At 43.6% G+C, this 17,606-nt stretch overlaps 1 protein-coding gene across 1 annotated transcript in view; it reads left to right on the forward strand.

Annotated features, from left to right (window-relative positions):
- Positions 1-209: 209 nt before the first annotated feature.
- PDIA5 (protein disulfide isomerase family A member 5) overlaps positions 210-17,606 on the forward strand; it is a 97,505-nt gene continuing 80,108 nt past the window's right edge. Inside the window, exons 1-3 of the mRNA XM_014871768.2 lie at positions 210-437; positions 11,912-12,038; positions 15,026-15,113. Of these exons, the coding sequence (XP_014727254.2) occupies positions 210-437; positions 11,912-12,038; positions 15,026-15,113 (443 nt within the window). The remainder of the gene's footprint in view (positions 438-11,911; positions 12,039-15,025; positions 15,114-17,606) is intronic.

Here is a 17,606-nt window from a genome sequence, read left to right on the forward strand (position 1 = left end):
AGTAAGGCACACGCCGGGAGAGAGCTGGAGGCACAAAGAACCCCGGACGGGAGGCCAGTGGGACGTGAGAGAAGAGCTGGAACTTTTTAACCTCTGCTGAAGCAAACGGGACGGGGATTGCTGTGCGACTGCCGTCAGCATTTCGGCGGGGTTTGGGCGTTTATTTCCCCGCGCGGGATGGCAGCGGGAGCTGCCCCGTCCCTCGGGGGATGAGCATCCCCGGCGCGGGCCGGACTACAGCCCCCGTCATGCCGCGGCGCGGGCGGGCGGTGGCGGCGAGCGCGCCTGCGCCGCCAGACGTGGCAGCAGCCGCAGCGGCGGCGGGTCCGGAGCGGGTCCGGCGCGGCGGCGGGATGGCAGTGCCGGGGCAGGGCGCGGGGGCTGCGCGGCGCCGCGGGCGGCTCCCGGCGCTCCCGCTGCTGCTGCTCGGCCTGGTGGTGAGTGGCGGCGGGGGGTGGCCGGGGCCGCGCGGGGTGTCCCCCGTCCCCGGGCCGGGGCGGGGGCGAGGCGCGGCCGGCGGAGTTGGGCGAAAGTTGGGAGAGGGACGGGCCCCCGGGGCCGGGCGCGGCGGCTCCTCCGCCGCCCGCACTCGCCGCCGCCGCGGGCGGGCTCGGCTCGGCACAGCCCGGCATGGCCGGGCTCCGGCAGCGCTGCTCCCGGGTGTCTTCCCGGCGCTCAGCCCGTGTGCTGCTCTCCTGTTTCCCCTTTCCCTTTCTCTCTGTATCCCGAAGCACCGCCCGGAGAAAGCGCTCCCCGAGCGGCTGCGGGCTGCGGCCCCCGGCTGCCCCGGCTCCGGGGGCTCCGACCGGCGGCGCTTCGGTCCCAAGTTTCGCGTGAAAAGCGGCACGGTGGCAGAGGGTTTCCAGAGGGTTTCCCCCGGCGGCGGCTGTGCCGCAGCGGAGCCGCCGCGCTCGGCTTTGTGCACCTGTGAGCGGCACCCCCGCCCCGGGCACCCCCGCCCCGGGCACCCCCGCCCCGCGCCCCTCGCATGCGGCGCTGTCCATCCCGGCGCGCTCCGGACCGCCGCGGTGTGCTGCGTTGACATTGCACTGAGCAGAGCACTGCTTACCTCAGGGAGGCTCCTACACTCCCAGAAATATTTTAAAGTCTGATTTTTCTTTTTTTTTTTTTTTTTTTTTTCCCTAATCCACAGAATTTAGCATAAATAGCTCAAAATATTGACGAAGGCGCGCTTTAAAACGCTACTTTGTTCACTTTATTGTCATAAACTACAGTTCATCCTTCTGCCCCGATAAATGAAGCTAATAATTAAGGAAAAAATACGTTATTTTTTTTGTGCATAAGTGATCTGAAATGTATTTGGAAATGCATGACCGTGGAGTACTCATCTAGTTCATACAAATCAAGTGTGGAATTGCTAATTGCCTTATGCTTATTCTGTGCTAATATTAGAATTGCCTTTGTGGGACAGAAAGATTTGGCCTGATACAGCCTTTTGCCCCTGGCAGGGCCATAGCTCTCAGCTCGTTCAGGAGGGAGAAGAAATGTTGTGCATTCTGAACAAATTTTGCTTTGTTTTAAGCTTGGTCTAGAATCACAGACCTTTGCTATCTGCACTTTATTGATTTCAAGTGAAACTGAAGTCAGGCTGAACTCTTCCCTAAATGCTGGAAAGGTCTTAGTGTGGATTTTTTTCCTCTGTGGCTCATCTTTAATATAGGCAGTAGTTTTCCCAGTGATGCTTGTGGCAGTGCATTCCTTAGACTGAGCATATACTGTGGACCAAGTGGCGTTACAAGTGGACTGACTTTTCCCTCCCTTCAAAATAGCTAAGCACATGGAGTTATTTCTGGTATTTCCTACTTTATCCACTGTGACTGTCAGACCTTATCTTACTGTAACATTGATTTATGTTAATCTAAGTATTTTCCTGTGTTTTTTCTTTGTAGATTGAAAGAAAAATCTGTTGTTCCTAATTGTTCTGGTTGCCCTCTTTGACCTCTTGTATTGCGGAGCTGGTGTCTTTGAGATGAGCAGAGGCCTGCTCTTGTCAGTGAAATTATACAAAGCCATTTAAATTTATCCACATTATTCTTCCTTACCTTTCTTAATTTGCCACAGCAGTTTATTTGCTCTGTGATGCTTCATGCTGAGCAGATGTCTTCATTGAGCTGTTGATTCAGCTAATTCTTTCCCCTTTGCTGTGTACAAGTAGTTTAAATTATTTCTTCCAATTTGCATTATCTTGCACTTGAAGGTGTGATTTTTCATCTTGAAATATGTAACTCGCTGTACTCCAGGATTGAAAAACTAGCCTACAGCTGTGACATAGCAAAACCTGCTTTTAATTTTTTTTTTGAGTCGATATGAGGATGTTAAATCAGGTGGTTCTCAGTGTGTAAAGTCAAACTAAAGGTAATACCAGCTGCTTGGTAGGCCAATGAGGAACATTTTTTTCCTTCCAGCTAGTCCTTTTTCATGTACCCAAATGTGTTTTTGTTTTTCTGGTTTTTAGTTTGTTTGTTTGTTAGTTTTTCTGGACGTGCTGACTACTTGCAGTGCACTTGGAACAGCAGCTAGAGTTGTGCATGCATAGCACGTCTGAAAAATAAGGCTCATTTTTTGACCCAAAATTGGAGGTGGCTTTTGAGAATTGCAATCCTTATCTCTGTAAGACTTCCTACATATGTAAAAGGGAGCCTACAAAGCTGGATGAAGAAAACATTTCAGTATCTTCTAATGTAAGCTATTAATTTGTTACCTTCAGCATCACTGTGGGTGTGTGACACTCACATGAGGAAGATGATGGAGTGATCTCTGTCTGCTGTGAAGTTTTATTTCTTGAATGAATTGGAGACCATGAGGAAGTTGTGGGTTCCCTCTTTGGTTTATCAAGTGGTTGGCTGTGTTTCGTGCTCAAAAGACTGAATTTACTGTTCAAGGCACTGGAAAGGAGTTTCACAACAAGGTGGGATTAGCATTTCCTCTGATGCATCCAGTGCTGTGCTTTCCCTAGCAGAAGGCAGCCACTGCTTCCAACAGGATTACGCATCTGGGTCTGTTTGCTTTGCAAACACTGATGAATATTATCTCATACCAGTGTGGCAAAGATCAGTTTGTCTTCCGAGTGTTGGCTTAATGACAGAGAAACTGAGTCAAGAGTCCAGCTAACTGAGCACCATTGGGAAGCAGACTTTGTGACCTGGTGCCACTCAAAGCCAGTGCCTTCAAAGAAGGGTTTGAAAGGAACATTTCAGCTTTCCAGCTCCTCAGGTACTTCCTTAATCCTTGCCAGTAGGGTCATGGGAATGCACTAGTGAGCACTGACAGTGACTTGTGAATCCGGGCCTGCAGGGAGGGCTTGGGCATGATTCCCTCTGTGTTGTAGGTAGCCCTGCAGTGTGGCAGCAGTGGCTTGCCTCTGGGGAGCTTGCAGGCAGAGTGTGAGCACTGCTTCACCACTGCCATGCTCACGTGCTGTTTCCTATTGTGGCATTTGGCTTCAATTCAGGGGTGCCTCTTCCCATCCAGTTATTGCTTGTACCACAGGAGCCTTTTTGAACAGTGTTTCCTGGCAGTCACAGGGAGGGTATTGCAGAGACAAATTCCTTACTTGTCTCCCCACTGTATTCATACTTTGTGCATTCCCTCTTCAAAATATGGATTTGTAAAACTCTTATGTGGGCTATGGTGTGTGTCCTCAGATGCCCTTTCCAAATCAAATCTTGGCTTCGTTACTCCACTCCATGCCTTATGGAGGGATGTTTTCAATCCATTGATTTTGATGCCACAGCACCTATTTACCTCAGAGGCCCTGGGATATTGATGTGGTCATCAGAACTGGTGTTTCTGCCCGGGGATGAGTTCATGGTGTCCTGAATAATTGGTGATAGAAGAGGTGCTTGTTCTATTGTTGACCATTTCTTTTGCCTTTTGGTGATGGAGTTCCTTGAATTCCACTGTTTCAGTAAAATGGAGGGAGTGACTGTGCTCAGAGCTGTGACTGGAGGTCTGTGAATTGAAAAACTCTAATTCTGCTTGCAAATTGCATTGCAGTTAGTAGAATTGCTTTAAATTTCTTGATCCAGGCAGGGTCACTTTGGAAGTAAGTTGTTGCTTACCTTGTTCCTGCCACCTTTTCAAGCTTGTGAATGGCAGAAAATTGTGATAGCAAAGCAAGTCTTTAGTTTTGGCACTGTGCTAGCTGTGAGGGGCTGGTAGCATTGGTGGAGGGTGCTGTGAATTGCGTGCTTGCAGAACACAGATAACAAAGGTAACTTAATTTGTGACTGTCTTGATGATGTCCTGTCTCTTGTCTTTGGGTTTAGAGTCATATTTGCTGGGTGACTGCAAATAGACTCTTTCTCTCCCCCTCCTCACTTTTCCTGGATATGGCACAGCATGACTGTGTGGTGGTGCTGCTCTAGGATCAGCTGTGTGCTGGTTTGTTCTGGTGCTGCCTTCCTTTTGCCTCTTGCAGATCACTTCCTTTCTGTGTGAATCTTGCTCTAGCTATTAAAATTAAACTTTGTCTCCTATCACCTGGCAGAAAAATGTGAGGATTAATTAGTTAACATTTGTGCAATGCTTTGAAGATAACAAGTGCCATAAAAAGTGCTAGAGATTTTCAGGTGCCTTTTTTTGCCCTCTCTTCCTTATAAATCCCATTAATAGTGTTTTTGTCTTCTTTTTATAGTACCTCCTACGTGCTTCTTGAGTAGGTGGTATTTCTTTAAACTTCTAGAAAACCCAGTTTTTAGTGGGGTAGTATGTGGCATATGCTTTGCTCATGCCCTCAACTTCTGTAGTCAAATGTGCTCGTTCAGAAGTGATATCTGAAATATTATTTAATCGACAGCTTGTTTAATATATGTATGGTGCTCTGCCTGGCTTGAAGATTGAGAGCTTCACATTCATAATAAGGAGAAAGTTCTTTGTCAACATTAGTAATTGACCCTATTACAGTCAGTTGTTAATTAGTAAATAGTTGCACACGTTTTCCTTCACAGAGCATTCGAAACCCAATGATAAACCATACAATTAATTTGCTACTCGGAGCCCTTAAGAACATCCTTTAGTATAGACTATTATGCCTGTAGCTTAAACCCCACTGTTTAAGAACAATATGAACAGTAGAGTCTAGTCAAATCTTGACGTCTCCATGGTATTTTTTGCTACCTTCTATATTTGGAAAGTGAAGCAAGCACCACGTTAAGTGGAATGTCTTATTTGTAGCTTTCTTCAGACTAAGTTAAAGAGTACTAAAGCACTCTGTGTCAAGATTTTAATTTGCCTTCCTTCGAAAACAAAAGAAAATATGACACTTGCCTCTTTGTAGATATGACGCCCCCAACAAAATTTCAGTAGTGCTTCAGTTTTTTAATTTCTGGAACGGCTTGAGGTGAGAGTTAACTGGTCTGGATTATGTATGCAGTAAGAATGTGCTCTTCCACAGAGCTTGTGGGAATGAACAGAACCCAGGAAGTGTCCAGTGGGCATGACTGCAAATATAAATCTGTCGGGCAAACCCACAGTTTTCAAATGCTATTGGTCCTGCAGGGCAGAAGTTGTTGATTTTCCCGTGTGTCTGCTGGATTCCTCACCTGGCCACCCCATGGTGCTGTAGGTATGGGAGTCGCTGCTGCCCACTCAGACCATAGGTTGCTTTTTGGATTGGTCACAGACATCTCTGAGCAGCCTTTGTGCTGGGAGTCCTCAGCAGGTTGCGTTTTGTGAACCCCTGCAGGGGCAATTGGCAGAAGATGGTTTTGTGATTCCAGTGGGATTGCAGAGACTACTGCAGGGGCAACTTCAGCTGTGACCCCTGAAGTCTGAGACCCAAGAGCTACTACCCTTTCTCTTCCCCACTCCACAAAGTAATTTTCTACCAGACTTCCTTGATGTACCTTTGGGTAACAGAGCTAACCTGTCTCCTCCCATTTGATTTGATTAAAATGTTTCTACAGCTATTTTAGATATTAATCATGAACGAAAAAAGGGGACTGTCCTACTTATCACTATCCATCTTGGAAGGTATTTGTTACAAATGGCTCAGTGATCAAAGCAGCACAACCCTGAATGTAAATAGCAGCAGAGGGAGGGCTCCTGAGTGAAAAGCAAGCAATTATTGCACAAGGTCAAGAGTGGTTTGTATGATGAACAAGGAAGATAAAACATCTGCAGTCAAACTGTGATTCTTGTAAACAAGGGGGCTTTGGATTTGGACATCTTGTATTTTTCAATGGGAAGGGACTTGGGGGAAGGAAGCAATGGGTCAGTTTCTCTCTTGTGCTTGCCTGGAGATGACTTAGATCTGGTATTGTTAGTACGTGCACTGTGTCTGCACCACGGGACCTGGCTGTGTCACCAGCTGATCTGCAGATTTACAAACCTCTGTCACCACAGTACAGAGGTGTCCCTTCAAGTCAGCCTTCTGAAGTTAAGTGTGCAGTCCATCACAGGTCTCATTTTGGGAGCTGAGTGGGAAAGGAAAGGTGAGATTCTGCCTTGTTGAGATTTCTTGTCTGTTCTCCGCCCCCCCCCCTCCCCGTTTTAATGTGTCAGACGAGACCCTTGTTCAGAACGTGAGCTACTCCCCTCTTAAAGAAGTTAATAATGAAATGAAATTCAGTCATCTCCATTACTGCTTGGAATTTTGAGGCAGGTTTCCTCTTCAGCTAGACTACTTTAAAATGCCTTGTCAGACACAATCTGTTTCATATGCACAGGGTTGCTGATTGATCATATTTACAGTGGGTTGAGTGCTGTTGTCCCAAAATGAGAATGACACCAGTGGGTGGCTAAGCTAAAGCAGAAATCTGAGTCAATGTCTTCCTGAAAAAGTGGAGTTTAGAAATTGTGGTCGAGTGTAAGGCTGTGTCCTTGCCAAGCAGCAGTTTTGCTAGAGTCTGTTGTCACAGCCCCAGCTATTCTTGATGAATAGTGTGCAAATTGGCTGCCTAATTATACATGTGTAAGTGCGTGCATAAAAAACTCGTGCTGACATATGGATTCAGGCACCTAAGCACTGTTTCAGCTGCATATCCATTTATACTTTTTATGCATTATTTGTGTCCAGGGAAGTATATATTTCGGGCTCTTGAGCTGGAAATAGGAGAAATAGGGAATAATTTTTCTGTCCAGTGTACAATACTACTCTTCTGATATAAATCAAAATTAAATAAGGAAGATCTATTTTCTTGTTTTTAAAACTGTGTATTTTCATTGCTGTTGATGTAAAATAAATGCATAAGTAATTCTCCAGATATGCTGCTTATCTTTAGCAAAAGACCATGCTGTCACGAAGCTTTTGTGGGGAGCAACTCATAAATTGAACTGGCTTCTGTGGGAGCAGTTGTTAAGCATTTATCACATTTAATTTGAATAATAAATGTAAAATATGAAAATACATTCTTGTGACTGTTTGAAAGATATTCCCTTTTTTCATTTTAAAATGAGATTCAGAGAAGAGTAAAAGCTTGAGAAATAAACTCTACTTTCTCAGATCCTTGATAATTTTGAGGAAACACGGCCTGAGGGATGACCACATTTTTCAACAGTGTCAGTCCTGGAAGTATAATTAGCAAATAGTTATTTGCCTGTAACTCTTTGCCTCTGGGTCTCTGAAAGCTCAGATCTTCCTTGGGTACCAATTCTAAGGGAGTGGGGTTGTGGAGCGTTTACTGCTCTTTAACACATGCATATGTTTGGCAGCTCTGCAAGGAATTGCTAGAGAGTGGGGGAAAAAAGAAAATTAAACCTTTTTGACAGGTCAGACTTCTGCCACCAAGCTTGCAAGATCATATATTTAAATATATGCTTTGAAGAACAGAGACAGCTAGAACACATGAGGCTTTTGTTCCTTGTACTTGAATAGCCGTGTCTCAGCAGTTTTGAATTGACTGTCTTGAGGATTTGAGTTCACTTGTATTTTACTTGAGAGTCTTTCATGCATCTCAGATACTACAGTCACATGACTGATGTGTGACCTATGCCATAAAAATTCTGTGAAAATAAATTCAGATTGTGATCTTGAGCTGGGGAAAATCTGCAGACTAGAATTGCTATGAGATTTGCATTTCATAGTTCGCCATGTGTACTCTGTCTTTTTTTGAAGGCCTCCACCAAAGTTTCCTGCATCTGAGAACCCCAGGTGACAGTTGCATTACCGAGCCAGCCATGAATGAGGACCTGTTACGATAGGCAACTGTGCAAACACAGCATGGAATAAAATAGACCTTCCCTCAGTTTTGTTGCAGTTTCTCATTGCTATAACTGGCCAGGGTGGCAGAGATGTTGCACATGTTGGTCATGGTTACGCCTTTTACCTTAGCAGGTGGGTAATTTCTTGAGAAAAATACTTGGAGCATTTCTTAACTTTTCTTCAGTGGTGGTCGTGAATAGATTTTAAGGCTTTAGGATGCTCAAGTGACAAGAGAGTTTAGCTTGTTTCTTATTTATAGATTTCCATATGTGTGAATGTAGCACTTCCTGACGCATATGAAAAGAGGCTTCCTGCCCAGGAGGGACTGTCACCTTTCTTGACCTCTTCTTTTTTTAATACGTGCTCATCTCCTCTTGTGCCCTGGATTTAAACAAGAAGCAGTGTGCTTGATTGGGCAGTGCCTGGCTGATGAGCTATCCTGCAAAACGTCTGGAGTAAATCTACCTGAGTCATGTCTTACAAATAAATTCATATAGCACAGTACATGCAAATTGGCTTCATCTTTGCTGCTGCTTTACCTATGGGCTACGCAGGAACATGAGTTTGGTTTTCTGTGGAAGAGTGTAACTACTTCCATAGAATTCTTTTTTCCCCATCCTCTTAATTTTACATTGTTGCCAGAACTAGTGGCTGTAGTCCTGGTGAGGCTGTAGCTGCTGGTGCCGTCATCACTTCTGTGACTCTAGAGCGGGGCAAAGCAGCCCCGTGTTTGGGACTCGCGTCTGGTGGAATTGACTCCTTGATATCCCTTGCCTTCAACAGAGCTGGTAGGAAAGGCAGAGGTTCTTCTGGAGGTTTAACCATAAACCAGCCTCTCGTTTATTCCTGGGCAGGGTCTTGATTAATTTCAGCAGGAGAAAGCTAGAGAGTGCGGAACTACTTAATTCTTATCAGTTTGCAAATATCATAAAGTGCAAACACAAATTGGGGCTGGTGAATTTCTCTGCTCAGCCAGTAACCTCCCCGTGTTGCTGCGGCTGCCTTAGATGTGCAGGCAGGGCATTACTGCCCAACTCCATGCCTTCGGCTTGGACCTTTTGGGATTTATAACCAGGAAAGGCTGCAACTAATGTTAATCTTAATTCAAGGGAGATGATTTATTCAGCTGGGCTGACTGGTGTGCTTGTATGCAGAATACATTTCCCAGTGGATTTTGGGCTAAACTATAGGAACAGAGAGATCTGCTGTAGTAACACTGCAGGAACATGAGTAACATGTATTGATTTGATACCTGGAGAGGAATTGGGCAAAGAAGCAGTGGATATATGCAATGTGACATGCATCTCCCTCCAAGCGCCTGCTGTTCCACCAGCACAGCGAGTTTTCTGTTAGTGACAACACTGACAAGGCAGTAGTTAAATCTGTCATTGTTTTCAGAATCCAATTTTCAAGAGGTCTACAGTTCTGCCATTATAAAGAAAGAAAGACAAAAATGAAAAGGGAGAAAATTCCCGAGGCTGGCAAAACAGCCTTCCTACCTGGAAAAGACATGGAGTGCCTATACTTAAAACCATAAGATGGTGTGGATTGGAAGAGAGCTCAAAGATCATCTCATTCTAACACCTCTCTTCTGGGCTATGTGTAAACGCTTTCAACAAAGTTTACAGTATCATTTGGTGTCATGTTGTCCTGGGGTGAAAATGGCTTTTGTGGGATTTTGTAGTCCAATTGTTTCTTTTTGATAGAGAGTTCACAGACTAAAGTATCCTTAATGGAATCCAGTTTTTTAAACCAAACAAACAACCTGTAGTTTCACTTTTTTCCCTGTGTTCAGCCTTAGTTTTAGTTAAGCTTATTTTTTGTCTTCTGTAACTCAAGGCATAAATAAAACTGTAAGACACAAATAGTTACAAAAATTGAGGTGAAGGGAAGAGTTTTTTTAAAAAATACTTAGCATTAAAGAGATCTGCCCATAATGTTGGATTAATTTCTCCTATGCAGCCCCTGATTGTGATGGTTTTGGGCAGGGCCTTTCATGTCTGTGTCTCCTCATTTAGACAAGCTATATTTGCCTGCTTTGATTGGCAACACCATGTATTCATCTCAGAAAATACACAAATGATTCACATACATTAGCCTGGAGTAGGAAGGTTGAGCTCTGGACATCTGGGTTTAGGAGAATGTGAGTCTTTTGGTCGAATTAAAGCATCGAGCATTTATGCTGAAGGTAGAAGGCTGACTTGCAAATGAGCTCACTTTCTTCTCACAATCTGGTCGGTGGGGCCCAGTGATGGGATTCCTGCTTGTGGAGTGGGGGAACTTCTTCACTCTTAGATTTTACATCATAGATGTATTTTCTGGTAACTTCTAAGTTCTCAAACAGTCTGGTTGTTTTGAGGGTGATCTCGGTTCAGCTTTTCTCCATTACCTCGTGTGTCCCAGGATTCCGCTCATGCCCCTCTCTTTTCCACATGTTTCTGGCATTTATACCATCTGCTTCGTAGGTGCAGCTTTTGTTTCTGAGCCTCAGTGACTGTGATGCTTGGAAATGGCTGAATTCGAATGAAGTACGTGCATAGGGCTGCGTGTTCTGACTTCATTGGCTTAGTCCCTCCTTTAAATGCTGCATGATGTAACGCATGGGATGCAAAAACAGCCTTTTTTACTTCTTCACATCCACGGTGGACACATTGTCCAGCCTGGTTGGAGTAAGGCACGATCAAAATCAGCCCTGTAATTAAGGAAATGTTGAACCTCTTGTATGTGTTAGGCAAATGAGCTAAAGCTTTCAGCCAAGCAATTAAGTGTTAAGGTTTTACTGTAAGGTGAATGGAAACCAGATAATTTCTCCAGCTAAGCTTCCCTTAATCATTCCATTAGCATTAATTCAGTACAGTGCAGAAGGGAAGCAGCATAGCCTGATGGATAAGATTATTATTATATTATTATTGTTGAAGATACTGCAGTAAGAATAAGAAGTAAAGGGCAGAGCTGAGGTTAAGGTCATAATTTGATAGGAGTTTTACTTTATGACAGACTAACTCTGCTCTGGAGCTGTTGTGATTTAAACAGACTAGAAGACACAGTAGAAAATAACTTGTTTGCATAGCTCAGAACTGAGATGCAGAGGGATTAAATGCTGTGTCTTCCATGTGGCCAGTGGAAGCTGAACAAGACACTGCAGTGTGTGTGTTTGACACGGTGTGGGCACTGGGAAACATGAGCCCTGCTCCACTTTGGAAGGGTGGGTGGGAGAGGGTTGTGCTTAGTGCTGTAATGCGGATGCTGGATTACTTGCATTTTCTGTTCTCCTCTCCTACATCTGCTCCCTGTCAGTGTGGATTATTTTAACTTCATGGCTCTCGCTGTCTTCTGTAGGGTATCAAAGTACGGGATTGAGTTTGCAGCATATTCAGAGATGTAGGGACAAGAGTGCTCTCAAAGTGGCAGTTTGCTGCTTCTCTTGGTAAAGTATATTAAATTTACATAAGAATTGTTACCTGATTATCTCACTTGGGAGCAAACTTCTAAAGGGGGTGGCATCTTAAGTAAAACCGTATTTCTTGATGTTGTGCTCATCTTTCCATTTAAGGGTATTTGTTAGGAATGTATTGGCCCAGTTTCAATAAGTCACATACCTGGCATTTTTTCTTTTGGTTTTGCTGATGAAATCAATGTGATAGCCTATTTAAGGCAGCATGTCTCAAAATTATAAAAAAACATCAACTGCAAAAGCGGGTTGTCTTTGTACTTGTGAGTGATGTTTTTGGCTCTCTGTTTCCCTAGGCGTTCTTGCCAGCATTCGTGTGCTCATTGAAGGTGTCTCCACTCATAGAAAAAATAAATGATCACAAGGATTTTAAGAAGCTTCTCAGGACACGGAATAACGTACTAGTGCTCTATTCCAAATCTGGTAAGTTTTTATTTTTTTTTAATGTTACAGCTCTTTGTGCCCAGCAAGGAGTGTACCAAGGGGCTTCTATGTGACTGCAAGGGCTTCTTCGGGATTGGTGTCCTTTGTTTTAATTCAGAGGCTACTGATGTTTCAAGACTGCAGTCATCTTAATTCAGCCTTCTAATTGCTCTGTCTCATTGGCAGAAATGTACTTTATTCTGGCTTTCTCTCCAGAACTGGCTCCCTATAATAAGAGCTTTGTGATGTGTTTATCACAGTAGTTTGTGAGTTTCGATTTCCTGATGACACTGAGAGGTATAATAAATAGTTACAGTACTGAAATCAATCTATTTTTTCTTCTGACAGTTTTGAGTGTCCTGTGGTTGTCTTTCAGCTTTAACTAACAAAATAGAAAAATAAAAAAAGAACTGTTGTGTAAGATGGAAAATTAATCATTTCACATTATGCCACCTGTCCCCTTGAAGCTTTTTGTTGCTCCCTCTCATTCAGGCTCACCTTTCTGGCTGTTTACTTACCTGTTTGCTCTTCCTTTGCTCTGTTCTGCTCCTGCTATACCTTTTCTCCTTCCTTGCCTTGTTTTTTTGTAGAGGGTGTTCTGTGTAACACCATGTAAAATGAAGAAACTAGCTTTAAACTCCATACACAAGTGCAGAATGCTTTTGTGAATGTGGAAGTCATTGGACAGCAAAAAGTAGAATGTGTCATTCAGATGATTTTCGTTAGTGCTGTATTGTTTTGGTTGTTTCTTCCTTCTTCTTTCTGTAGTAAGAGAGGACAAGATAATGCCTTGTTTGGGTGTTGGGTCCTCCTTTTCTGACCTCTTGCAAAGGTCTTGTGTCAGTCCAACACAGTGATGGTACAGTTGCTCTGGGTTCATAGTGTATCAAATTGGAGCAGTATATGGTGACCAATATCCTCCTCCCCCTGCCCCCCAGTGTCAGAGAATTTTGCAGACAAAGATGTGCAGGTGCTGGAGTAATTAACTTTATTTCCTAAAGATATGCTTATTCTGAAACAGTTAAAATTATATACGTGGCTTATTTTTTTGTTAAACTGCTTATGTTTTGCTATAGTGGGGAACTTTGAGCACTTGAACTTGGCAAAGTGGTTTTGTAGTAACAGGTTCAAAGTGAAAATCATAAAAGAGTTTCTAATGCTTTTTGATTTTTGAAAGGAACACTTTAGATAAAAAGACATCTGTATTATTCAGCTTCTTAAAAGGAAAATTTTCTTTTTACGCTTAATATTTTAAGTGGTGGTTGCTTTCATTTTTAGCAGCACAACCAGAACACTTCAGCTGTGACAGTCATCTAATAAATGTTGCCCTATGGGCATTGTTCAAAAGCCATGTTATGGAGATTTCATTTTTTCTGTTTTTGTTATTCAATTGGTTGGTTTTAGCAGTCTAAAGCATTGCATGCAGAGCTGACTGTGAAATTAATGTTTCTTCCTGGAACAGTGATCCTTGCACAATTAGAAATCTTTTGCTCAACAGTCACCCAGAAAGAGGGGAGGGGAATAAAGAGGTGGAAATTTGGAGGTGCAGTTTCAATCCCAGATATGCATCCCCCAGCTGTGATGAGATGTTGGCTGGCATCTGGTCATACTGCTGGAACAAAGGCTTTACTTCCCAGCTGAGCAGAACTAGATATTACTTTCTATTGCAATCAGAAAATTCATTGGTTTTGGGAGGTATCATAATTTGTAGGAGATGTTTAGTTCCTCCTACCACCTGGGTGTCCTACCAGGGGTACTCAGCTACTGAATCTTCTGAGACAAGTGGGTCCCTGAATGCTTATTTTTAAAAGTGTATTTGTGAAACTGTTCCACTCTAAGTACATGCAAAGAATTCCCCCACCTGTCTAAGTGCCTGTGTTGGTGAGGTGGCAATTGCATGTCCTGAGTATCGAGGGTATGCGAGGTTCTTGAGAGCTGAGACGTGTGAGTTGGTGGGATGGCATCAGGCCCAAGCAAAGGCTGTCAAATACAAAGAGGCTGTTTCTGGCTCAGGAGATCATTGAGGTAAAAACTGTGAGGGTTTAGAGATTGTTTGATGAGTTATCCCTACATGCTGGCTCTACTTGTCTACTCTGACATCTACAGGCCCTCACTTCCTCAAATGCAGGAGACAAGATATTGGTCTACAGATGCATTCTGTCTGTCCCAGTATTGCCATTCTTACATTCAGATACTTGAAGTAATTGTGGAGATCTGGAAGAGGCTCTGGGTTTCTATTTTCTGTTTATTGAGGAAGGAAACGGCTCCTGATAGAGTTTTTTGGGGAATGAATGCTTGTACTGCTATATTTTTCTCTTTCTGTTTATTTTTAATACCATTTATAAAACTCCTTTGGAATGGTAGTGTTTTGCAAAATCTACGCATGTGGCATGGCATTATAAAAATCTCTGTTGGGTATTTATAATACAGCCAGTACTTGGAAGGACCTTTTCTGGGTACTGCTCATGACTGTTGGTTTGGGTATCTCCTAGGGTTATTATGAGAATAAAGTCTGTTATTTTCTGTGTATGGCTGGGGTAGAATTAGGGAGGCAGAGATGACTTGATGAGGCTGAATGACTTGCCCTTACAGCTGATGAAAGTCCTAAATGAAATTGCTCTAATTAGGAGACTGTGGTACAAACTGGCTCATGCCCAGCCACAGGGAAAAAGGCAGTGTTGGGATGGAAGCTGTAGGAGAGTGAGGACACAGTATAGCTCCATAAATGTAGTTCAGGGAGCGTGTCTGGAAATACCAATTTCAGTTTATTGTTTAAGGGGGTAGAGGGAAGGAGCCACCCAGCTTCAGCTGCAGCCAGCTTTCCTTCTAGTTTACAAAAGGCTTTACCGGTCCCTGTTACATTGATTTCTTCAAATGAGACAAAGTTTTCTTCGAGTGCCTTGGAGCTTAGAAATGCAACGTTGTGTTGTTTTATGTGGAGTAGTAATTCTGTTCATTTAGTTTTATAATTTAATTTTGTCTTCCAGCCGCTGCTGCGGAAAGCTCACTCAGATTACTGTCCAGCGTGGCCCAGGAGGTGAAAGGACGAGGTACTATAAGCTGGATAGACTGTGGGTACGTGTCATGCTCTTTTCCTTCTTATTTTCCCTTTCCCCTTTCGGATTTTATTGCTGTCTTAGCTTTTTTGATGCCTCTGAAGCTTTATGCCTTTAACTGGACCCACATAATTCTGTGCAGTTTCTTCTGTAGGGAGCTTTATATCTTACCATCTTCTCTTCCTTTGAATGAATGGAGGGGAATAATTTTTTTCCTTATGGCTGTTGTTACTTCTCTGACAGCATGTTTTTCAGCCTGAAGCTGAGACTCCAGCTAACATTGCCTTTCATAGGGGACACACAGGGTGCAAGCTTTTTTTCCACAAGCAAGGGGAGGAGGAATCTCACATGTTGTGCCTCAGCTGGAGGGCAGTGCAGTTCTGCTCTGACAGCAAATGTTGTGTGAGCAGTAAGGCTGTTTGCTTGGTTTTGAAGCATCCACCCATTTGTGTTTCTCAATAAAATGTGCTTTTTTTTAAAGACCTTCTTCTGTTCTGGCATACGTTCCTGGCAATTTTTAATGTGATGGCAGAGAAACTTGTTTTTGTAAGTGGTTGTGTGTGGGGGGAGGAATGAACAGGTGTGTACTTTCTGCTTTGCAGATGTGAAAATCTCTGATGTGGTTTAACTCAATAACAGTTTGCTTGTGGTTTTATCTGGTGTGTCATAGTGCCTCTGCAGCTTTGAGAGCTTTGCCTGCAGGTGGCAAGTTCTTCTTCCTGTACTGCAGAGGAGCAGCTTGCTACCTACCTGTGTGTTTGGGTGGATTGCCACGGTATGAACAGATTGTACACTGTGCGCAAATGTAAGTCAGCTCTGCACATCGTGTGGTTCCCTTAAAATTAGACTTTTGAAACTGACCCTCATCCATCACAGTGACCCAGAATAAGTCATTGGTAAATGCAAGTTAACGTGGGTTTGTTATTGTTAACTTGCCCTGCTCCCCCTCTGCCACCAGGCAGGTATCTCTCCTGTGGAGTCCTCTGCCCCTGCCTTCTGTTTGCATTCTGCTGGGCTCGTCCAAGTGCACACACACTTTCATCTCTGCCCAACTGGTGGGGACAGAGTTCCAAGTCATCTGCTGGCAAAAAGCAGGGCTTTTCCTCAGAGACAAGTGAAGCCTGTACCTCTTGTCACCTGCTGAAAAGCCAGTGCATAAATTGTGTGGACTCTAACAAGGTGAAGGTTGTAAAGAGATCTGGCATACCTCTGAAATCCATGAAAACCAATCTCCATTTCTAACAAAAGCACTGATAGGTAATTTTGTGTTGTCAACAATGAGGATTCACAAATAGGATACTGAGCCAGCCTCTTGGCTTCAGTTTCTAGTCAGCTTCAGTTTCTGGTTATGGACTGGTTGCTACCTTTTTGTGTCTTTTGCTTTAGGCTACTTCTGTGTTGGGGGACTTAGTGCTTACTCTTTGTGTGTTTATGTGGTATATACAAGTGCTGAATGATGAGGCTGTTCAGCTGGCCCTTCAAAATGCTGCTGTAATACAGCTAAACAATAACTCCCTTCAGGATTTATTTCAGTTCTTGGTTGGAGAAGGCAAGAGTTGTTGTTTAGGACTTCGGTTGGAAATCCAGGGAAGTTTTGGTACTTAGTTCAAACAGGTCAGTCTCCACTCCTGAGTTTGTAAGTAATGGTGATGGGCAGGGAAATGTATTAGTTGGTTTTGCTGTAAAATAAACTTCAATTAATCAAACTCTAATATACTCTCATTTCCCAAATGTTGACATCTAGACCAAACTTTGTTATGGAAGCTACTTGCAAGAAATGTATTTTCAAGTCTCTCCCATGCAGTGCTTTAATACTTTTCATAGGAAGTTTGGTACTTTCAGTGCCTTTCCTCTCACCATGATGGGGAAATATTGAAAGGTAAGTTAATCTCAGCCAGTGAAGCAGTGTGGTGAAAGTCATGCTGTAAGGGGTTGGGAGACCTGGGAATAGATTGGTAGGTTCCCAAAATTTTATTTGACACCAGTGATGCTGCAATCAGATTATCCCTTGCCATGTGGCAGGCAGTGACCAGGATGTTGTGACCTGGCAATAGATATAATTCTCTCTTTGAGGGTAAAGCAGAGCTGTCTTTCATGTCTTGTTTGGGAAGAACGTGGGCATTTTTCAGAGATGGACTTCTATCCCTTCTGTCGTTCCTGCTAAGGGATGCCATAACAGAGTTTGTGAACTGGCTTCATGGGGCAAGGTGAGCTGGAAGACTGGCTTGTTGTAAAGGAGGTCTTGGTGGATGCAAAAAGAAACCCTAAAGAAATAGTTTGAGCCTAAACCAGGTTTTGTGGTTGATTTTCTTGTTAAGCTTTTGAAGTATTCTGAAATCAATCTTGTAGTGTTGAGGTAACTTTTAAACAATTTTTTTTCATGAAGGGTTTTTTTCCTTTGCTTATTGCTTTTCAAAAAATTGTATACAATGGCTGCAAACCACTGCCCACCTTGCTGCAGTGACAATACCAGAGGCTGCAGTAGTGCTGTCTGCCCCAGGTCACAGAGGGC

Source organism: Sturnus vulgaris, chromosome 7 (genome assembly GCF_052056855.1).
Source record: "Sturnus vulgaris isolate bStuVul1 chromosome 7, bStuVul1.hap1, whole genome shotgun sequence".
NCBI lineage: Eukaryota > Metazoa > Chordata > Aves > Passeriformes > Sturnidae > Sturnus > Sturnus vulgaris.